Source organism: Lepidochelys kempii, chromosome 2 (genome assembly GCF_965140265.1).
Source record: "Lepidochelys kempii isolate rLepKem1 chromosome 2, rLepKem1.hap2, whole genome shotgun sequence".
In the NCBI taxonomy this organism is placed as follows: domain Eukaryota; kingdom Metazoa; phylum Chordata; order Testudines; family Cheloniidae; genus Lepidochelys; species Lepidochelys kempii.
The window spans coordinates 184,553,508-184,578,091 of NC_133257.1; the positions used below are offsets into that span (position 1 = coordinate 184,553,508).

The following is a 24,584-nucleotide window of genomic DNA, read 5'->3' on the forward strand; positions in this document are numbered from 1 at the left end:
TGCTTTCAGCAGGGGGTTGGACTAGATAACCTCCTGAGGTCCCTTCCAACCCTGATATTCTATGATTCTATGAACAGCTTGTGATCTAAGCAAACAAGACAAAAGAAGATAACACCGAGAATGAACAATGTGATGGCGGCAAATGTCACATTAGTTCCAAGATTTTGGTGGTAAAGGGGTGGACGATGGGGCAAGGGGTGTCAGGAGAGGGGAGGAAAATGAGGATAGTGTTGCTTACCCATCTTTTATAAAGTGCTTTGAGATCTACAGATAAAAGACACTAAATATGACATAAGTAGTATTAATGAGAGTAGATCTTGCCCCAGAACACACAATTCAAATGTTGATAGAGAAGGTATAGAAAATACCCAACCAGGGCTTATTTGTTACAATAAAAATGATTTTAATAGTTGGAGTGTTTCTGGGATCAAATCTGCAACTTTGTAGTCCTATCTCTACTTCCTGGTTGGAGATGTGGCTGGAGGCATTATTCTGATCACAATCTGTGGCAGACGTAGTCAGAGCAACATCAGAGGGTTGGCAAGTAGGATCGCAGCCCACTTGCCTATATAAATAAAAACGCACTCCATACCCCTACTCCTTCCCTTCGGGAGCCTACTTTGGGGGAGACAGGGAATTGGATTTCCCACAGTGTCTGACTTCTGTGCATGAGGCAAGTGAGAACACCTTATGTAACGGGGGATGGGAAGGACAATGGCAGCTACAAGGCAGACCTGAGGCAATAGAAAAAAGCTGCTGCTGAAGAGACGCCCCGGAAACCAGGAAAGTGTTCCCCCCCCCAACCCCAGCCTGTTGCTGGTACCTAACTACCTCCTCAGGCACCAGCTGGCAGGAGCCGGAGCCCTTCATCAGTATTGAACTGCAATCGATTAAATGATGTAGAGATGAAAGGCTCTGTAGCTCTTCCATTGCAATTTTCATCCCTCTCTCTCTTGTTTTTTTTAAATCATACTCTGGGTCCACAACAAGAAACCCTACGTGCGATCAGTAACTCCAGACTGGCTTCCTGCACATGCTACAAATGGCCATTTTAAAAACTGTGATCCTGCCAACATCACTTCTGTGCTCATCGCAAGTAAATTTTCTATTGCCATGGCCATTAGTACCAATGAAAAACATTGTCTCCCATAAGGAGTTCCCCGAAGGCGCCTTTATAATTTACATCAGCACATGAAGTAAACAAAGCAAAATTAGATGAAGGCACAGCAGGTAAAATTTTCACACACCTTTAAAAATCTAGCCCAACACTTTTGGAAACGTATCCAGCATCAGTTTCTCTGATATCGGAAAACGTTGTTGGCCACTGACTACGTTGTCATATATGGTTGCCTAGAGCCCTGAACCTGTGCATGATTGCCCTATAAATAAAGGCAATATATGCTGCTGAGAATTTGTCTTGATTTATGTAATAAAAGCACTGATATAGCACTTTTCATCTTCAAATGCTTTGACAATATCAAGTGTCCCAACACGGGGGCATGGATCAGCGTTCACGTCGCACTCCCCGGCCCAAGCCAGGGAAGCTCATGATCCAAACAGTGGACCAAATTTGGTAATGAAGGCTGGTCACGTGCCACCTGAGGTGTGCTGTGCATACGCTAAGAAGTAGTCGCCCAACAGCACTGTGATGGTAGGTATCATCATCCCCCACTTCTTAAAGCTGGGGAAACAGAGACAGAGCAATTGGGCTACTTGTTCCAAATCATAGTCAAAGCTTCTCTCAGAGCTAGGATTAGAACTCAAGGCTTCCTGAGTGCCAAGCCTGTGCATGGCTTATTGGATTACACCTTTCTCTTAGGAACAAAGTAGAGTCTCACAGCTAAAAGAGACTGAGAGTCGAAATCCTGAGTTCTAGTCCCAATTCTGCCAGTAACTTGCTGTGTGACCTTGATTGAGTTATTTAATCCCTTCATGCTTCAGTTTATTGTTTGTAAAACTGAGATAATATTTATCTAGAGTTTTTTTTTTAAGGTCACCCATCACTGAGTTATCTGAGCATCTCAGAGTTGTTGTGTGGCTTAAATAATGAATGTTTATAATGAGTTTTGACATCCTTGAATGGAAGGTATTACTGCATGAAATTTATTATTATTTTATTATAAAATGTTGCTCACTGAGATATCTGTCCTGAGGGAGATGTCCCATTCTGTGAGTTTCCCAGGGAGATAGCAGTCCTAAACCAGTATGTTTCAGTACAACACACAAGCCACATGATGCAAGGCACAATCTGGAAGAGCAGAGAATGTCAAGCGGTCACAATTTCTGTTCATTTTATTCTGACGAGGCTTTGCTAAAATCATGTATTAGTCATTTCTAAAAGCTTAATTATAGAGAATTCTCCAGCCTCATCAAAATGTTGCCATTTATAATATTCCTATGATCAAGAGCCCCACTACATTTTAACTTCTAATTATCCTGATTTGACATTGATTAATTATCTCAGATACTGAAAAACTGAAACAAGGCAATTTGTTAAGAGGAAGATACTTGAAACTAACATTACTTATTTTTTCCAAACATCAGTGCTTTGTATTTCCTCCCCATAAATAAAAATTCCAGGTGAATGACATTGCTAATGCAACGACTTGCCATTCCAGAACAAAAATGGAAGCAGCCAGAGTTGTAGGTTCAGAAACTTTACAGTATATCTACACACTACAAGTTTCTCCACACATTATAATAATAGTTGAAATTTAACAATTACTTTAAACTGAAACTCAACCTGTGATTCTGGAGCCTCATGCAGCTTTGCAGGACTGTAGGTATGGCACCCATAAGCATTGTTGTTACTGGGGAATATTATCAAAATATTCCCACTTGTTCAGCTGAATTGTTGTTAGTGCCAGTAGGAACCCTACTAGGTTTATAAATATAGAGTTGACAATTCAGGAAGCTGCTGGAGCCCTGTCTACATTAGGACTTCTTTGGCTTTTTTTTTTCTGATTTCCTAGGAGTCCACAGGTTTCATGGGGGCTAATCTTGCTCTAGGAAGAATGAATAAAAACAACTCCCATCCTCCCAGCAGCCAGGATTTAAGGGGAGGAGAATGCAGAACAGATGATCTCTCAAGATTTCTGCCAGTGGGTGCTGAAATCTGAGGAGACTATGTGCTCATGAGTTTTTGGCACTGTTGATACAGAAGCTATAGCTCTGGTTCAGTATAAAACAGAAGTCCAACTCAACCCTACAAGTGCAGGTATCTGGATCCAGACCTGAACATGGCCTCCCTGGCCCTCTGTAATAATATAAACCCTTTTTATCCTGGTATCAAAAATTTTAGATTTTAAAAATCTATTTAAAAAAGAAACAATGTATATGTTTTTTCAAACACATACTTGAAATACAAGTTAGTGCTGGCAAGAGGTACAGAATGATATCATTATTACTCCCTGGGTGGTAATGATTTTTTAAAAGCTTGCCTCTCAATTTGAGTCATATTGCTGACTATGGTCATGGTAGTTTCCTTTACTGTTTTTTCTTTGATCTTTTTAATTTACTCAATATTGTTACCTACAGGATTGTATTAGGGTTATTCTGGGACAAAACTACTTTTGCTTAGTTCAGGTCAGAGTACACTCAGCATGCCCACTTCGTTCCCTTTGGAAATTGTTCCATTCACTGTATCTGAATTTGTTGGTACCTCGATTTTGACAATCTCTGTTGCTCCCATTTGGTTTGATGCGTGTTTGTTACAATTTGTGTTACCTCTGTTCTGTATAAGATAACCACGTCTGTTTTGCCTTTTCATTGACTCAGCACCTATGATTTGCAACCGAAATCCTTCTCTGACATAAATAAAGGGATGACAAAGAATTTTCTAATGTTAAACTTAATCTGTTGCAAGATGTGTGTATTTGGCTCTATGATATTATTAAATGCTCCTCCTTTCATTATTTGTGTTAAAATCTATTCAGAAACTTCAAATTTAATGTAATCTACTCAATACATTAATATGGCTTCCTCTATAAGTCAGATCTGAGCAATATGTGTAATCTTGGAGACTTTAACACAGGCTGTTGGTATCTTACTGTACAGGCTTTAAAATTTTGCCTCTGAGTTCTAAAAGCTTCAGTCAGATTACAATTCTTCAGCTTTATAGCAATTGCAATGAAGCTGTAGAGTACACTTTCACTGAACTTTAAATATGTGGATTTGGGGGATTCAGTTAAGATTTGTTATTTTAGTCTCTTTTTTTTAGCCTTCAGTAAAGGTTAACTTTCTGGCTTTTGGTTATTTTATGTAAAGTGTTTTGAGATACTTTTTTTGAGCCATGCTATATTAAATGCAGTTCTATCTACAAGAGGGATAGTTTGGAAACATTTCCCACAGTTGCTACCACAGATCCAGTGATAGCAGTATAGTATCTGATGAAGTGAGATGTAGCTCACAAAAGCTTATGCTCAAATAAATTGGTTAGTCTCTAGGGTGCCACAAGTCCTCCTTTTCTTTTTGCGGATACAGACTAACACGACTGCTATTCTGAAACCTATCCTTAATATAGATGCCTATGTTTTAAGGATCACATTGATTATATCTGCTCCGAACAGGCTTATATGACATTATTCTTAAAATGTCTGTGGCAACCAGTAGCTTATTTGCACTAGGACTCCCACTATTGGTGATGAACTAATAGTAATAAAAATATTGGCAAATTTTCCCTCAGGGCCTTATACTGTATTATAGCACTAGTGTTAAAACATGAAACCTAATGTGACATAACAAGGGCTACTAGCAAGTTGTGAAATAGCCTTGCATGAATAATACTACTACATGTATACAAATCAAGTAACCAATACTTTCTCAGATGAGTTTAATTTTAACACTGTCATGTTATGGAACCCCCATTCCTAGCTTTATTTGTACAGTGCTATGGGCCAGATTTCTGGGCATCAGGAAGACAGATGGCAATTCCCAGCAGATGCTGGAAATAAATAGATTAACTTTAAAGCAGCATTTTGTATCAATGGACAGTTGTAGAATATTTTAAGCAAAGTACATAAAGACAAATGGGGGTAACTACATTTGATTTAGGACTTCATCTGCTCCTGTTACTTATTCCTGGTCTGCAGTAATAAACCTGTTCTGAAATAATTTTTCCCAACAATCAATTGTAATATCACAAACAAAGGATTATAGCAACAGGAGTGGAGCAGGAATGGTTAAAAGTTAAAATGTAGATTTTATTTTCATGCAGCCGTCCCTAAGCAATAACAATGTGAGATGAGAAATTAAGAAAATGCAGTATCACACCCAATGATATCTAAATAGAATGCTTTATGAGAAGAATCAGTGGGTCCTTAAATTCAAATGGTGGTGTGGTACGAAATCCCAGCCCTTGCAAAACAGATTAGGCGGGAAGGATAAAGAGAGAAAAGGATGATGGTTTGAGAAGTGGACTTAACGGGTTTGAAGAGGGAGGAGGAAAGGGTTAGAAGATTTGGGGTGACGTTATGAAAAAGAATGGGTTTTTAATTTAAGAGGCTCAACCAACGTAATAATTTTTTCTAAGTTCTTCCCCTATTTTTAACTCCTATGTCAGCCATAGGTGGGTGAGAAAGTGTTTGAAGAACACAATTTATGTAATTGAAAGTTTTTGATGTTAATGTTAGGCTGGTGGAGCATCAATCTAGCACATTTTAACCCCTTGCTTTGATCCATAGATTTAAAGACGGTTTAACACCAGAAGGAACGATTAGATCATCTAGTCTGACCTCCTGTATATCAAACACAATTAAGTTTCATCCCTTTACCCCGTACTGAGACCAGATAACTTGAGTTTGGCTAAGGCATAGGGGCTATGCAGTCTTGATTTGAAGACATCAAGTGATGGAGTACCTCCCATTTCTCTCGCTAGTGTGTTCCAGGATGAGGGGGGTGTGTGTGTGTGTGTGCGTCTGGGGGCGGGGGGGTGGTAAGTGGGGTAGGGCCTGGGCTGAGGTGGGGAGACTGGGGGAAGTCGGGGAGTAAAAGGATTTGATGAGACCCCCTGCAGGTTTATGTGCTGGGCGCTGGTTAAGAATCCGAGGAATCCACTCTGATAAACTGGCCGGGCTGGGGAGGGACGAAGGCGGGATGCGAGAGGTGACTAGGGGATGCCGAGCTGGGGAAGAGGCAGAAGCTTAGGGGGCGGAGGGTAGTGGGGGGAGAGGGGCGGGGGCAGCGCCCCGGGAGTGGGGCCTCGCCCGCGCCCCTCCCGCCCGGGCTCAGGGGCTGCGCCTCTCGCGCCGCCTCCCCCGGGGCCAGCCCCGGCCCCGCCCCGAGCAGGGGGCGGCGCCGCCGCCGCTGCTGCCGAGCGCCCGGACAGCGAGAGCTGCCGCGGCCGCAGCAGCTGCCGGAGCGACCCGCGGGACGATGCCCGCCGCGGCGCCTCCCCCGCTGCACCCCGCAGCGGGGCCCGCGGGCTCCTGCTGCCCCTGCGCCCACCACCCGGGTAAGTGACCCCGCCAGCGCCATTCCCCTTCCAGCCCCCGGGCAGTGACCTCCCCACGCCTCCCGCCCTGCCGGCTCTGGGGCGCGGGGTCCTGCCCCCCATCGCTGCCCCCTTGCCCCCTCTCTGGTGCAGCAGCCCCCAGCTGGTCCTTCGGGATCTGTGGGCTTCTGTTTCGCAAAAGCGGAACAAAATATCATTCCTCCCCCCCCCCCCGCCCATTGGAACCGGGGGACTGGGTCCTGGATCACCCCCATCCTGGCTCAGGGCGCTGACCACCAGGCTGTCGAGCCATTTGCATCTGCCCCAGCCCACGTGGGGGAAGCTTTGATGTTTATCAGTGTGACTGCATTGGGGGAAGGGGGTGAGTGGGTGTGGTGGTGGCAGGTGTGTAGCATTGAGGCCCAGGGCTTTAGTTAGCCAGGTTTCAAAAGAGATTGGACTTTGATAACTGGATATTTTTGTTATCCATATCAGAGTAAATATTACAGTGAAATAAGAGCTTTGGAAGGGATGTAAACAACCCCCCCCCCCAGATTTGGGGCAGAAGCCAAGCTCTGATTATTGGGGCTTTAGGAGGAAACTTTCCCCAGCCATCAGTGCCTATGGCAGAGTTTTCTCCTCTGAAACAGTTGGGACTATCCACCTTCAGAGAAAGGCTACTGGACTGGATGAACCACGGAGCAGTTTATGGGCAGCAGTTCCTATGTTGCTTTGTGAAAATACATGTTGAGCCTGATGCCTGCCCTGCTATGACAGGGAAGCCAAGCCCTGCAGGGCAGTTTCCGGGGAGAGTCTGCCTTGGAGAGGATGTAATTGTATTTAGTTTGGTCAGGGACACAACCCAGGCTCTAGGTGTCCCTAAGCCTCTGACTGCCAGAAGCTGGGAATGGGCGACAGGGGATGGATCACTTGATAATCAACCTGTTCTGTTCATTTCCTCTGAAGCACCTTGCATTGGTCACTGGGCTAGATGGACGGTTGTCTGGCCCATTATGGCCATTCTTATGTTCGTCCCCTCCCCACACTCCATGACTATTGTCCTAGTTATTTCTGTAGCTGCTTCCCGCTCCCCGAATCTTGAAAAATATTTTATGGATGCTTTCCCCTTAATACACATAGTACTTTCTCTATGAGTCTCTCTTATGGTTGTGAGGGTTGGGATAAAAAAAGTGTGTCTCAGATTTATAACTGGATGATGTCTCAGAGTAGCTGTAAAGCCAGTGTTGTTGCTCATGAAAGTTTTGTTGTATGCTATTAAGGTAGCAGTTGTACCATGTATGGTGAGGTAAGCAGCTCGATACATCATGTTTTACAAGAACAGTTACAGTATTGTTCTCCTAGTACAAACTTGGGGTGGGGGTATGGTATTCACTTTTGGTGTGTCAAGGGGGAAAGAAGAGAAATATTCGTTACATTTTAAACTTGGAACTATGTAATAGCAAATTATATTAAAGATAAATGACTTCTCACATTGAGGTAAACCTATATATACCCAGCTGATCAAACTATGATTATAGTTTGTTTTTTTTAAAACATTTGCAGGTTGTCTGAAGTTGGTATCTCTTTTCATCTTCCCATTTATACTATGCTCATTACTGAAGTATCTTGAACATGGGATTTTTTTATTCATTTTTTTAAGGAAGGAGAAGTGCCCTCATGTGATGTGATAAACAGTAAAAGCCAGTGAGGGGTTTAACTGCAAGGCCTGTGGGAAAATGGTGAAAAAGGCTACTAAAACTTGAGTAATTTTTTGCTGTTTCTTGCAGAAGTATTAGAGGTCAGGTAAATTTACCTTTTCCCAGGCTGTAAGACCATTTAATAGAAGTAATAAATCATGGTTTTAAATTCACAAAGTAAAATTCATGGTTTATTGTTCAAACAGGCATGGGCAGGGTTCCTTTATATTACAATAAGAGCCAAAGAGTAGAAGTTACTTGCGGTTCTGGAAACATTCAACCTCTTGTAGTATTTGCACTATATACATAAGATGAATGCAATCCAGTGGACCGATAAAGAGCAAACAAGCTTTGTGAAATTAATAGCTCTTGTTGTACAGAGATTTAGGTATTGCACAACTGTGTGTTAAAAGTTTAAGGATTGTGTATTAGCCTTCAGTTTTAAGTTGTCTTGGAAGTAACTAAAACTGCAACTTGTAGTTGTACATGCGTATCCTCATTTCAAAGGGTGGGGAAGATTGTCACATGCCTTGCATGTCAAAAGCAGATTCTTGGGCATAGGGAGTGGAGCTACATGAGTAAACACGTGGACAGAGTTCAAGATTCTACTCTAGCATTGAACCCTCTGACTTCACCGATTATTTCAGCTTTAGAAAACAGGAGTTAAATTTGTATATTATAAACAAATGGAATAGATATTTATGGATAAGGTATTCTGTAATTTTCCATTATGGGGTTTCTTCAGATTTCCTCAAGAAAATGTGGCAATAACCACTGAGAGAGAGAGAGAATAGATGGATCATTGGTCTGTTCTGGTAGGGCAATTTTCTGCTTCTCTGGTCACAACACATGGAAAACTCCCCAGATGCTAATGATATTTTTGCCACATAATATACTAAAAGGTTTCTTAAAAACCAAAACAATAAAACCTTCTCTTAGGAAAAGATCTTTTCTTTCTAATGCGTAAACTATATTGTGGGTTATCTCAGAGTTTGCAATATGGTTTAGAATCATAAACTAATTGTTTATTTGGAGTATTTTTGCCACTAACATATAAAATATTTTAAAAACCTACTTAGAAGTTTGTCCAATTCATGACTGTTTTGCTGTACTACAGCTTCTGCTCTGACTTGCTTTTCTGTCTGCCTGGCTGCAATTTTTGATTGTATGTTTCATGCATTCTTTTTCCATGGAGACTAGTCTGGAAAAAAATCAAAGGAATTAAATTATTCATAAAATAAATAAAAACAAAGGAATTGAGAAGCAGGTAAGTCAGAGAAAAACCTAAAATATTTCTGGAGCTGAAAAAGTGGGAACCAGGGACAAGCATTTACAAATTAAAAAATTCCTTTGGTTTGATGGTTTCCAAGGAAATACTTCCTGGCAGCAAAGGAAAGGGGCGAGGGGAAAAAAAAGGAAGGCTCAGTTGGAAAAAATTTAAACATGAACAGTGAATTTCCTAGAACAAATTTAAAATATTAGGGTAATATTCCCTTTCTGAAGTCAATGACCTGGACATCAAAGTACAATGTCCCCCCCACCCTACCCCCCGCAGCTCCTCTAGGCCTCCTTTCCATTTTTCAGTTATTTCCCTTCTCTCCCACTCAGAATGCAGTTTAATTCCTTGAAATATTGGGAGCAATACACTTATGAGAATATATAAGAATAGCCTTCAAGTGATGTAAAATGCGCACGAAATCTTCCTGGTCTAACTTGTCGGATGCATCTGTCATCTGCTCAACAGCTGTTCCATCATTCCCTTCTCAACCCCTGCATTTCTTATCAGTTGAAGCTGTCTTTTCCTTTTCTTGACAGAAAACTCTGACAAATTCCTGACTGATGTCCCTTGTAGTAGACTGGGTGGGGCAGTGTTTGGATCTGCTGATGGGGTAAGAGGCATAGGTTTCCTGAGGGAAAAAAACGGTATGGAGGGTTAGGATATTCTTGCAGTCTCCCTGTGTCGTCAGGGGACTGTTCCTTTCCTTCAGTATTGCTTCCTTGAACTGTGTTCTACCACTGCTTCTTCATCTGCTCCAAGGAATCCTTGGGAATTTCCACATTTGATTGTTAGGCGAGGCTGATGGGCAAATTCCCTGGTTCTGTCCTCATTCTGATTAGTCCAACACTGTGAGCCCTTGCTGTCTGGCTTGCCACAGGGACAAGCATACATATGGAAAAAGGTGAATAATGATATTTCAGTGGTTCCCTTTCCTTATCTTCCAGCAGTTTTAGGTGTAATCAGATGGGATTCTACTACTGTTACCACCCTCAGGCTTTGCCTTGATTGTAACTAAAATATTTGACAACTTTTGACGTCTATTTTTATATTCTCAAAAATGTATGTAGTGTCTGGGCACTACTGTGAAATTAGCATCTCATTTAGGATATTATTGTGCTCCTTCTGTAGGCTAAGTGAGTTGGATCAGCCTATTGAAGAGCTGAAGATTTAGCGAGGGCAAGATGCAAGTCTGCCACTGCTGCTCTTCAAAGTGTATTGCTCCCAGAAAAATAGATGGGTGGGCTGGAAAATATGCTATACACACTTAAATAAGTAATTTTCCTTTTTTATATTTTCTTAATTGATTCTAGTATGCACTTGAAGTTTCCATAACACTTGGAAGTTGTTAAGTTACCTAGAAGTAATTTGCTTTCATTGCAAATGAAAATCAGATACATTTCCCTGCTTCTCTCCATTCCTAATGTAATTTACTCAGTCTAATTATTACAAGAATGCAAAACAATTACCTGTGTTAAGTAGTCCTAGAGGAAGCTTCCAGTAATCATGTTGAAAACACGATCTCCCACTCAATTAGTATTTGCCTGCTTGAAAAAAAATTGAAATTTGTCATTTTTGTCCCATTCTAAACAATGAAGTTAATAGAAATGTTTAGCAATTAATGGCTGTCGTTATACTTTTAAATATAATTAGCACTGGCTGACAGTTCGCTTTGCAGAAGACACGTTCTTTCACAACTGTTCCAAAGCAACTGTCTATTTTTTAAATAGTCATGTCGCTATTGGTGTGGTTCTACTCTTAAAAAGAGATTGTGTAATACTGACTTTAAGGGCATCCCATGTTTGTGTCTGAGGCCAGGTATCCACCACAGAACTTTGTTGGCATAGCTATATTGGTCAGGGTTTGAAAAAAACCACCCATCCTCACCAAGATAACTATTCTGTGTAGGTGCAACTATGCTGTCAGAAGAGTGCTTTTACTGACTTAGCTAATGTCCGCAAAAAAATTGCTTTTGTTGGCATACGTTGCATCTACACTAGGTGGCTCTGCTGGTGTTACTATACTGGTATAGCTGTATCAGCAAAGCCTGTGTAGTATACATTAGCTCTGAGTGACTCTGTATCAGGTTTGCTTAGTTTACAAGTAAAATGATCGTTTATCTAATTGCCAATTCTGCAAACTAAACATGGCATCTGACAGTCAAGTGGGGCCTTTATTTCCTTATGCAACATCATCACAAGTAATAAAGGTTCTGCAGGCCTGATTATGCCCTTAGTTGACACCTGTGCATACTCTTTGTTTTCACTGAATTTGCTCAAGAGTAACTGAATCATTCTCTGTGTGGATGAAATGGAATCCAGAAAAATACATTTGGGGAGCAGATCTGATGAGTCAGAAGTGCCATTCTTTAAACCTTGTTTTGGTGTAGAACTTTAATTTATTTTTGACATTTTGAGGTGTAGTAGCTTAAAAAAGAGGCATTAGGAAATCTCTTTAAACATTTTACTGACTTACATTTTGTAAAGATGTGATGCACTGTACACATAAATAAAACAGTCATTTGGAGTGTAGTTCAAAGCTATTAAGTTATGACTTTGCATAAAAAATTAAAAAGAAAATTCTGCAACTGCTCACTTATTTATGTGTTTTTATTTTAAATGGTAGCTTGTATATTTTACTCATAATGATGCACTTGCCTGGCAAGCTCTAAGTGCATCTGTGGTCTGGCATTGTTCATTGTTTTTTTAAATAAGTGGGGAGTGGAGTTGCCTAATGGACTGTTTGAATAATTCTCTACCTACCTAAACTCAATAAAAACCTTGAGTTCAAAAAACAAAACAGGAAACCAAACACTGTGAAACTAAAGAGACTCCCTCCCACCAATTGTCTCAGCACCATTGGGGCAAAAGCCTGACTAATAAATGGGGTTATGGTACCTTTGCAGTTACTGTGCTGGCTGAGCCTCAAACATGTGTAACATATCACAGCCCCTTGAGGGTGTGCCCCTCCCAGACGGAAAGGACCCATGTTTCGAGAAGTAGAAGGTGTGCATGCTTTTGAGTCTGCAGCGCCAGCAGCAGGAGAGGAGATTTCTCTGTAACCCCTTCTAGTAATAAAGAGATGTTCTTTTGTTTGTTGAGCTCTCGCCTGTGTCATCATTTTGGGGAGTATACCTGCTTGTGCTAACCCACCAATAAATGCTACAATTAAGAGACTGTGAGGTCATGCAAAACCCATTGGCCTGGAGCGGCGAACTGCGGCTAGTGGGAGCTGCTGTCGACTGAACCTGCAGATGCGGCAGGTAAACAAACTGGCCCAGCCCGCCAAGGGGCTTACCCTGGTGGGCCGCATGCCAGAGATTGCCGATCCCGGATCTGGGGATTCCTCAGCAGTGATCTGGTCTCTGGCCGGGCTCCATCAGGCAGTGCACGCAGGCAGCCTTGCTGGCAGAATTCAGAGTGGAAGCTGATTTTTCCTTTCCTGCCACAGAATATGTGGATCATGGATCAACAAACATGAGATGCTGAGGATTATGGGAAAGTGTGATAAGCAGACCTTATGGTGTCTCAGTGGTTCTGGATAACAACTTCCAATGGCACAGTGTCCTATGTCACTGGGCCCAAGGACAGGAGTGAGCCATCTGTTCTGTCTACAAGGTTGGGCATTGCCATTGGCTGCACTGGCATCTATGAAGTTGTCCACAATCCTGGAGTCTGTGAGTACCCATTGCAGGGGAACTTATTGAGACCTGCTTGGGATGTAGAAGCGGATCTGAACTTGGAGGTGTAATGAGGGCTTGACGTGCCTTGGGCATGTTTCAGTAAGGGGATGAGTGGCTCGGGGCCCACGCAGACCAGCCCCCTTTAGTGGGCCAGGGTTTGGTCGTTCCCTGAATTTTGCCTGACTGTGGTCCTTGACAGGTAACCGGCAACTAACTTTGTGGTCAGTTCCCCACAGTAGGAACAAAAATCGTGGCAGTGATGGCATTCTCTTTCCTTGGGAGTCACATGGCAGTGGGCTGCACTGAGTTGCATAGGCTCTGGGACTGGGCCAGGGACCAAGTATTGCCTGGGATGTGGCACGGACCCCTTCCTTTCTTAACATTGCTCACGCGGTCTGTTGTCGATGAGTATGGCCTGAAGTGGATGACATAGGAGGCGACTTGTCAGAGTTTTCGCAGGGCCACCTTAGCTGAGCAAGTGCAGAGGGGGTTGTCAAAAACAATGCAAAAATGCTTCCGCTCAATGTCTTGCATTCCTTCTTGGCTCTTCCTTGCAAGATCGTGGTTTCAGTATTTATGCCTTTGCAGTGCTTTTCCCTGCAGCGAAATGAGGTATCATGTCACAGTTTCACTGGGATGAATATTTTAAAAGCAGTATTACAAAGCGACTTTAAATAGTAAGAAGCCATATAATAGTTAGCCGTGGCTTCACTGTGAATATCATTTTTATTAGGTCGACACTTTAAGTACAGAACCCCTTGGAATAATTATAAAGAAGAATAGTCATAACATAGTACAATCTAAGGCCCTGATCCTACACACACACACACACACACACACATGCATACAAGAAGTCTCCTTAAAGTTAGTCGAACTACTCGCACAAAGTAAAGTTACACACATGCTTAAGCCTTTGCGGAACTGGCATTTTATGGGATATTGATTTGCTTTCGTCACAGCACAAACACAACAATTTTATTGTAGGAGCAGAAGAAGTATCTCATACAAAGAGCATTCCTGTTAGATAATAAAATCTCTTCAGCAAAGGATAGCGAGGGACCTGTGGAGGCAAGCTAAAGCTCGGCAATCTTTTGCTTCATTTATCTAAGCATCCACAATTCCTATTTCAAAGCAGGTGAAACAATGGAGAACATTAGGGTAAAAATAATCTTAACTTGAATCCAAAACATTTCATCAAATAAGTTTTAAAAAGAGTGAAATCCACTCGTTCTCAACATTCTTTGTCCTTTCAGTTTCTGGTGATGGGGACGGTGGCATCAGAATGTAAGCTTTTTCCTGCTGGATCAAATAAAGGAGCTAGGAATTTGAGTATCCACTTCCTTTACTGACTGAATCTCAACAAGGAGAAAGATTATGTTGTTGTTCAACTCTTATTTAAAGCAGAGCTACAAAATGATATCTGAATGCAAATGATCAGTGGCCCCGCTACATGGTCAGATGAGAGATTTATGGTCAGTTTATATATCCGAAGAGGACTCTAAAAATAAATGACTTCAATTCTTTTATTTCTAAAGATAGTAGATCAATGGTCCCAACAGTACTAGAACTATAGTATTTGAAGAGCTACATTGTTCCAGGGATGACACAGATCACTGCATATATGGTTATCTGAAAGCAACTGATGGCAGAGATTATCTCTTAAGTATGCATACTTGATCTGCACTCAGTTCAGAGCAGTCCTTTAAATGTCATGGTTTCCTTAGGTAATTCACACAGGTTACCAATGTGCATCAGCTGTTATCTGTAGGATGTAATCTGAATCTTGCAGAACTATACTGCCTTGATCTCCTGTTCCTTATTGTAAATTATTAACTCTTGCAACTTGCAAGGCTAATATATACGAGAGAGTGTGTGTACGAGAGAGTAGGAAAGGGGCACAAAGAGGGAAGGCACAATATAACAAGTTTCCTGAACGTATTAAATTAGTCAGATGTAAATACAATGTGATCACAGGCATCCTTTTACAGTAAGTAAATTTTACATAGGTATTGTTTACGCAGTCACTACAACTGGAAACACTAGCCTATTTGTCTTGGAAAAGTTTTGTTCAAATGTATAGCATGTCCGTTGCAAAGATTATTCTTAAAAGCCAGATATTGATTACAGGTTGGGACTGGAAGAGAGGGGGAGCTGGGTGGCGGCTGCGGGTGGATTTGGTGGGGAGGCTGACACTGGCAGCTAGGGGGCAGGAACTAGTTGGGCATGGTGACTGGGACAAGGGGCTGGTGGGGAAAACTGGTGAGGAGACTGGGAATCAGTTGGCTGAGGGGGGGAATACTGAAACAATATTTTTGTGCTTTTTCACTTGAATGTCAATTTCCATCCAAATAGAATTCAACACAAATCTTAAGTAAAAAATTAGCCATCTTGTAAACAAGAAAAATACCATTTTCTAACCTAAAAATGTAAAAAATTAAAAATCTGTATGTTAAGTTATATAATTGCTTAAATACATGTGAACAGATATAGTGGCCTCCTGCTTAGCAAAAAGTAGTACCAAATACAGTGTAAATCCTATATTTAGTTGCAAATCAACATGGTTTAATGATTACCAACCTATAAGAATAAACTTTTCTTTAAGAAAATAACTAAAAAATACAAATGGAAACCAAAATATAAATTAAGGTTTCCTGTTTGCTAATTTAAATCATGATTAAAATTGGTGATTTAAATCACTTCGATTTTAATCAATCCATCCATCCTGTCTCCTTGTAGATAGTTATTTATTTATTTGGATAGTCACCACTGTTTATATATATTTTTCTTCCTACATGTGTCTACATCTCCCAACCCCCCCGAACTGCATACCTTTTACATGTCTTTTTGCAGAACTTCATGGCCCCCTGTGCTCAGCTTGGCTTACCCCAATACTGATTCTCCCCAGCTTTGCTCCCTTCCCATGTTTGCCAACAGCATCAATCCTCAACATCCTTCTGTCACATTCAGATTTTACATGTGGATATGTATTGACATTTGTATATGTCCATGGTGATACATATAAAGATAGATTCATATCAGCATTTACAAGGAGTAATGGTCTCAAGTTGTAGTGGGGGAGGTTTAGGTTGGATATTAGGAAAAAAATTTTCACTAGGAGGGTGGTGAAGCACTGGAATGCGTTACCTAGGGCCGTGGTGGAATCTCCTTCCTTTGAGGTTTTTAAGGTCAGGCTTGACAAAGCCCTGGCTGGGATGATTTAGTTGGGGATTGGTCCTGTTTTGAGCAGGGGGTTGGACTAGATGACCTCCTGAGGTCCCTTCCAACCCTGATGTTCTATGATTCTAAGGACCTTGTAGCTCCCGCCGCCCCCCCCCCCCCCACCCACTTATGGGTCACAATAAATATGGAAAGAAGAAATGCATTTTCTCTCCGTTGGTTTTCCATGACTTCAACATATCTCCCACAAAAACGGTTTGGGTGCTTAATCCATACTTTATTTCTTTGCATCTAGTACAAGTATAGGGACAAGAATGAGTTTAAATTCTGGATTTCATGATTTTTGCACTTTGCATATTGTTTGGCTCTCTGTTCTCTTCTGCACATTCACACTAGAGTGCATATATACTATGCTATGACGTTGCTCAGAACATTTCTTTTAGTGTTACCAGTTTCAGGAACTTCCAAGCTGGAAGCTGCTTACATTTTTTATTTTCCTAGTTACATGCTTTTATTTGTTGTTTTAATCACAAACTGGAATAGCACATGTAGACTCTTCAGCTTTTGATGGTTTTGTTTGACAGAATTCCCAGCACAGATGAACCATTCATTCCAGCCCTATCATTAGTATTATTTATACGATGCCATAAATGTGCATAGCACTCTACAGACAAAATTTCAGTGTCCTTGACTTGAGGAACTTGCAAGAATATATGGCGGGAGGGTAGAGGGATGAGGGAACACACCTTATGGGTATTTTAGGTTAGTGATGCATGCTTCTTAAAGGTTTTATTGTTATTATTTTAAATACATTGACTTTGAGGGAAGATTAGGGTAAGAAGCATGCTTGAAGGAGAGACATAATGGAGGACAGGGTGGAAGCATGCTAGGCAGAGTCAAGAAGAGGGTTACAGACATGGGTGATTGCCTCGAAGAAGGTCTAGAGAGTGGGAAAAGATAAAGGGGTGGTTGTGGTCAGGCAAGCTGCAGGGAAGGAATGAAGGGTGGTGAGGGAGGTAGTGGGGGAAAAAAAGGGTAGGAGAGAGCTGATTTGTGCAGGGCCTTGCAAGTGAGAACAAGGAGTTGAATTTGATATAGAATGTGAGCAGAAGACAATGAAAGTATCTGAAGAGGGGCTGGGCATCATCCCAGCGGTGGGGATGTTAGAAAAGCTTCACAGCTGCATTCTGGTTGGAATGTGGGGGAGGAAGAAAAGAGTCAGGGAGGCCAAAAAAGGGGAGTTTACAGTAGTCAAGGGAGGTGGAACCAGGTCTGCACAAGAGTTTTGCCATAAGGAATGGATGGATGTTGCAAAGGGAAAAAACAGCAGGATTTAGGAATAATATCAATTGAAGAGGAAGAGAGGAGTAAAAACCAGCACTGAAGTTGCAGTCTGAGGGACAAGTAAAGATGGTGGAGTTACCAACAGAGACGGAGGAAGAGGATAAGAGCCCTCTATGGAGTTGTCCTGATGTTGATATGTAACATTAATGTTAGCAAATATATTTGGCATAACTTGGAAACTTCCATTTAAAAATATCATATCTAATTATCTCCTAAATGCCTGGCTTCAGCTTGGTGGGAGTTCAAACTGGAAAGTCTTTGTTAAAATAACAATCAGTCAACAACCTAACCAAGGGATTTTAATAAATGGGTATTTTTGCAAGACACTTATAGCAGTACAGGTGGGAAGCCAGAGAATGATGATCTGTAGAGAAGTTAATTCTCACTGCAGCATTGTGTTCATACTGCAAGAGGATAATGTGCTGTATCACTTTGTCTTGCATTGTTTCCATATAGTGAGGTAACATTTTGACAGTGGCAGATGCCTGTGCGCACAGGAAGTGTGGACATACAGATGTGCATGAAATTCAGAACTTTATCACTTCCTAGAAACCAGCATGGTTTAGACTTCATTTATAGGAGAGCATCAGTTCTTTTTCTGTCTCTTATTTCAGAGAACTAATATATTATCTGAGTTACATACATTCATAGTAGGCTTCCGTTCTGGATAAAATATAAATACATACGGCTGAAGAGTTTGTAGAGCACATTGACCTTTCAATAACCAGGACATCATCATGCTTATAAAATGAAGACAAAAATAACTCTCTCCAGTACACCATTGGGCATTAGTAGTGCATAGCACTTATATAACGCTTTACAGCAGCCTGAAAGACATTAATACTTCTTCACAACACTCCTGCCGAGGAGAAATAGCCTCTCATTTTACAGATGGAGAAGATGATGAGACAGAAAGCTAAGTGACTTGCTGAAACCATCATTGCTGAGCCACAATTACAGCTGAGAAACTTCTTTTTTTCTTTTCTTTTCACATTGCCTCTCGGGTGGGCCGTTTTAGGGAAAACGGAGGATGCTGAAATACTGTCCATTTAAGAATGGCTCTCCCTTTTACCCAAGGTTTAGGAAAGGGGTCATGTTCTCCTTCACTTACTCTGAGTTAATGCAAGGAACAAATAAAGATACATAGTTTAACACATTGAAGATGATGGTCCCAAAGATGAAAAGCAAAACACTATAGCAGAAGTCCCGACCCCTGGCAAGTGTTCCCTGCAGGACTGAAGCCCTGAGGCCCCCCTCCCCACTGGGCAGAAGCCCCTATCACCCCACCCCACTTCAAGGCAGAGGTTTTGAGCTTCCCCCCGAGCCTGGTAGGTGGAGAATGTGTGTGTGTGCGGGGGGGCTCCACAAGCCGCACTTTAATGGTAAAAGAGCTGCATGTGGCTCGCCAGCCACAGTTTGGCCACCCCTGCACTATAGGTTTGAAACCTGCAAGGTGCTAAACACTCTGACCTTGACCCATTGAAGTCAATGGGACTATTCCTCTGCAGTTAGACAAAGGTTGAAGTGCCTTGCTGGCTGGGGTCACAATGCTCAGCACTTGAAGACTGGAGCCCTGAATGCTGCAGAAAAAAATGGAGATTTGAGAGAAAGGTAAAGAAGGATGTTTGAAACATTGTGTCTAAAGGATGGAACCATCTGGACGACTGAAAAGATTGGATACTGGACTTTCTATCTTCACTGTCCAGTAATTGTTATAGCTCCCATTTAACGTCTGATCCTTTTGGCTACAAATATGTTGAATAGGCCATGCGATAGGGTGCTCAGAGGGCTGGGTGGCGCACCCAGCTTCTGGCCTCTCTCTGTCAGGGTGGTAGAGGTGCCCGTTTCTGACCCGAAGCCAGGAATCTTTTGTTCTCCATCCACATCTAGGCCTCAGCCCTTAAAGGGGCTTGTTATGGGGATTTTATTTTTTATGGAGTCCCCTACACCGAACCTATGTAGGTATTTATAGGGTCGCCACTACTATGGTATCTGAATGAGTGTACGTAGCACTTTACAACCACATAAAAATAAGATCTTCGCTCTGAAAAGTTTACATTCCAGTTGAGACAGACAAATATGAAACACAGACAAACATTTCAGAAAATGATCTTTTTTTAAAAGACAAGCAACCATAACTCACTATTTCCTTGGTTTCTAATATTTGGTTTGGGAGGTTTTTTTCTCTCTCAAATTCATGAAAGATCTTGTTTACTGAAAACACTGCGACCACACTTGAAAGGTTTCCACGTAGGATTTCAGTACAGAGTGAGTATACCCTTGTCTGGAAGAGGCCTTCAGAACCATACCAAATACCAGGTTGTAAGTGATTATTCTGAGTTCTTAAAGATATATTTTTATGAATTTTGATATATTTCTCAGCGATATATCATGATGGAGTATACATGTTAAATGGTATGTTGCTTCAAATGATAAAATGTAACTATTTTTATTATCATTTGATGTTATTTAGAACCACAAAGTAATAATTTTATACTACTGTAGTTTTACAAGCAATTAGTGCAAAACTCTGTTTATAGAAGAGTAGAATGCAAATTTCATTTGTTTCAATATATTACATAGGAAAATTCCAGTTTGCCATTCTTGTTAGAATGAAGTGTGAGAGAGTGTGTGTTTGTGGTGAAACCCTTACCACAAAAATGAAAATACTGTTGGAGATGCAAGTATATACTGCCTTCTATCAAAGGATTTCAAAGCACTTCAACAATATTTAATGAATTTAGCTTTACTTCCAGAAGTTATATATACTGATGTGTAGAAAATTGTTAACTGGAAATTTCCTCTGATGGAAAATGAATAATCTGCATTCTCTATATTTGTTGCAGGACACCGAGGCTTGTTTGACCACACTTTAAACAGCATAAGCTCAAGGATAACACAAAGGAGACTACAAGGGACTTGTCCACCCATCGGTCGTGGAAATTTTGGAAAACCTTTCTTTGGTGCAAACAGTTATAGTTCCCCATTTTTAAACCCCCGGAATGGTTTTCACACTATCCATTCAGAGAATAGCCCTGTAAAGCCGAGGATTGTTACAGTGGTGAAACCAAGTGGACACACACTCAGGAAGATCACATTGCTTCTGAACAGGCGATCTGTCCAGACTTTTGAACAGCTGATGGCTGATATTTCAGAAGCTCTGGGATTTCCACGTTGGAAAAACGATCGTGTGAGAAAACTTTACAACCTGAAAGGCAGAGAAATAAGAAGTGTTTCTGATTTCTTCAGAGACGGTGATGCATTCATTGCTATGGGAAGGGAACAGCTGACTTTGAAGAACCTTGAAGTGGTAATGCAAGAACTTTATCCCAGTAGCCCATATGCTCTTGGTATAATTCAACAAAACTTGGAACAGTCCCAAAAACTTAAGAGCAGGCTGTGTGACAAAGCTGTGGATAGTGGCTTTGAGACAGAGATTGCCAAGAATGGCAATGATGCCATATCTTCCCAACTAGTAGCCAGGCATGAAGGAGAAATTCAACCTAAGACCAGGCAAGAAGAAAAGGTGAGGGCCAAAAAAAAATGGGGCAGAGAGAGTTGGGGCAGAGAGCAAGATGTGAAGCCATCTAGACAAGCCAGAGAAGGAGAAAGGTACTTTAATCAAGAGAAAAGTCTTGAGAATGAAACAGAAAAGAGTTCAGATGAGATAATGAGATGTGAGAAGTGTCACAGAGAGAGACAGCTCAGGCAAAAACTACAAAGGGAAAGGCAGGCTGATGTTTCATTTGAGAGCAGAGACCTGAATGTGGGAATGTGTCAGAGATATAATTTAGAAAGGAATGTAAAAATAAGGAATTGTAGGAAGTCTTCAGAAAACTCCTTAGAAGGTGAGGAAGTTGAACGGAAGGATACTGGCTGTAGAAAAAGCTGGAAACCCTTACAAAGGAGTGTTAATGAAGAGCTAGAAAACCAAAAAAGGAGTTTGGAGAAGGAAAGGAATCCAGAAAGGCATGAGAATCATGACAAAGAGTTAGTAAAGATAAAGAAAAATACTATGGAAGCTCTGCAGGTGGCTCCTGAAGCAAAGAAAGAGAATAGAAGCAGTTCCAGAAGTAATCAAAGTTGTTGGTTAATGAAGGACTGTCAAGGAGATGCAGGGAAGCCTATAAAAGCAAAGGGAGAGGGCAAAGAGGTGCGGAAGGCAAAAGAGGAAGGTGCTGGAGGGGAAGAGAATGTAGTGCATGGAGAGAATGAATTGACAAGGATGAAAAAGATGGGAGAACATAAAGCTAACAAAGATGAAAAAAAGCCACAAGCATTTGAAAGCACGAGGCTGAGGCGAAATGTCCATACTAGAGCTGATGTGGAGAGCTATTATGAGATAGGCAGAACCATTGGGGATGGGAACTTTGCTATTGTGAAAGAGTGCCGGTGCTGCAACACCAATGAGAACTATGCCATGAAAATTGTTGATAAGTCCAAGCTGAAGGGGAAGGAGGACATGATGGAAAATGAGATTTTGATCATTAAGAGCCTTTCTCATCCCAACATAGTGAGCTTGATTGAGGTGTATGAAACTGAGGCTGAGATCTACCTAATCCTGGAGTATGTCCCAGGAGGGGACCTATTTGATGCAATCATAGAGAGCATAAAGTTCACTGAGCACGATGCTGCTCTCATGATAACTGATCTGTGTGAGGCTCTAGTTTATATTCATGGCAAGAACATTGTCCACAGAGATCTGAAACCAGAAAATCTTCTGGTAAGTACTGAAGTTTAGTATGTTGCATCTGTCCAGAAATTATTGTGGGTTTTTTTTTTGTTTTTTGTTGTTTTGTTTTTTTGTGTGGGTGGAGAGTTGTAGATATGTAATTTTTTTTAACTTTTAAACAAGTACAGTACAGAAAAAAATCCAGTAGTAAGGAAAAGATACACACTGTACTGTTATCATTTTCAAAGAAATACATGTACAAAGGTGAAGAGCAATCAGTATTATAGTTTCCTTAGCACAAATACAGAGAGGCCTACCATATAGTGTAGATGCCTGCAATTGTGCACCTAACTAATTGTGCCCTGACTTTCAGGGATGCTGAATGTTTGCAGTTTTTCTGAAAATCAGGCCTCTTATTTAGGGACATATTTTTAGGCACAGAAGCTCAAACATTTTGCCTGAAGTGTACTCTGAATCATAAAACATTTCACATGTGAACCAAAAATTATTAAATAATGCCCATTCAACCATTGAAGGTCACTTTCTCCATTGCAGCTATATCATTCAGTCCAGCACTCCAGTCCTCTATTGGAAATTGTATGGTTATTTCTAATGTTGTAAGGATTATGCCTGTTATTGATAAGTGCATGATGCAATTGTTTACTTCATGCACCTGGAATTTACTCACTGATTGACAAGTCTCCTGAAATGAAAACATATATGTCCTGTGAAGTATGGTACTGAAGTCAGCTGAAGTATTAAGCTCCTCCCAAAGAGCAAAATTCTAACTTGGCACCCAAAGCCAAAAACATTTACACACGTTCTTAACTTCAAGCATGTGAGCAGTCCCACTGAAGTCGATGGGATGACTCGTGATTACATGTACGCACGTGCGTAAGTGTTTGCATGACTGGAGCTTTGGGTTATGCCCTGTACAAGGTGGTAAAAGTGAGTTATTCTGTCTTGCTGGTCATGCATTTTGTACTCTTCACCAATATTCCAAAATTCTGACCAGATGGAAAACCACAGATGGCTGTATTTGCATGTCTTGAACAACTCTAATTCTATCTGGTAGAAAAGGAACATAGGAAAAAAACTGGACTCCTTACAAGCCAAATCCCTAAAGGAACATATGCGTCTCATGAAAGTATGTCCAGTGTGACAAAGAAGGAAGTAGCCTGTGGGCAGACAGAATGGGATAGATATGAAGGGCTTGCTTTGGAACCCAGATGGATGTGTCTGACAATGTGGGGACTGGCTTCTGGTGAGTACTGGTCAGTCTCAGGAGTACTGGTCAGTCTCAGTCTTGGGATCTGGTCTGCATGAGAAAAGATGGAGGACATGATGTGGATTGAAGCAGCTGGGTGTGTGGAGAAGTGTATTTCTATGCTCTGCCTTGAGCAGGGCCTGCACACCCTATTATTTTGGCATGTGTGATGGTGCACCCCATAAGGCTTTATGGAAAAATGTTTGTGTGTGTGTGTGTGTGTGTGTGTATATATATATATATATATGACATAACTGGAATATGTTCTATGCTACCTATGCCATGTAGCATATCTCTGTAAAGGTTATGATCTACTGAATCTATTCATCCTATTTGTATGCATGTATCATTTTTGTATTCAAAGTTATGAATATTGGCTGTGTACTGGCTTGATTTCCAAGTAACCTTAGTAGAGCAGTTGGTCAGTTCCTTGAGAAAGGAATGTGCAAATTAGGTGCCCAATCACGAAACACTTAAATTACAAGATTACAATGAATCTTGTAAGGCTCCAATGCACATAAGAAGTCTACCTGAGGACGTTCAAGGAAGCATATGAACCATGGCTGCTACCTGTAAGTTCTGAGTCAGGCCTGGACATGTGACTTGCCCATGTGACTCCAAAACTCCATCTTGTAGCTGGACTTCTACACAGGGGGAGGGAGGGGTATCCACCCACAAGAGAAAGTGTATTTAAACCCCTGGGAGACCCCTCCATTTTATCTTCAGCTGGCTAAGGAGATAGCCTCTCACCGCCAAGGAAACCTGAAAGAAACTGGAACAAAGAACAGTAACTACAGGGGGTGTGAGTGATTGCTGGATCCAGACTAGAAGGAGTCTAGTCTGTAAAAGGAAGCTTACTGGAATTCCTCTAAGGGTGAGGTTTTTATCTGCATTCAGAGTTCTTACTGTATTAGACATAGACTTGCGTGTTCTATTTTATTTTGCTTGGTAATTCACTTTGTTCTGTCTGTTACTACTGGAACCACTTAAATCCTACTTTCTGTATTTAATAAAATCACTTTTTACTTATTAATTAACC

At 41.3% G+C, this 24,584-nt stretch overlaps 1 protein-coding gene across 2 annotated transcripts in view; it reads left to right on the forward strand.

Moving 5' to 3' along the window:
- Nucleotides 1-6,311: 6,311 nt before the first annotated feature.
- DCLK3 (doublecortin like kinase 3) overlaps nt 6,312-24,584 on the forward strand; it is a 55,467-nt gene continuing 37,194 nt past the window's right edge. For both annotated transcript variants that reach the window (XR_012157454.1, XM_073333011.1), the window contains exons 1-2: nt 6,312-6,451; nt 20,453-22,329. Coding sequence is in view for 1 of the 2 variants with exons in the window: in XM_073333011.1 (XP_073189112.1) it covers nt 6,373-6,451; nt 20,453-22,329 (1,956 nt within the window). In the remaining variant the exon portion in view is untranslated. The remainder of the gene's footprint in view (nt 6,452-20,452; nt 22,330-24,584) is intronic.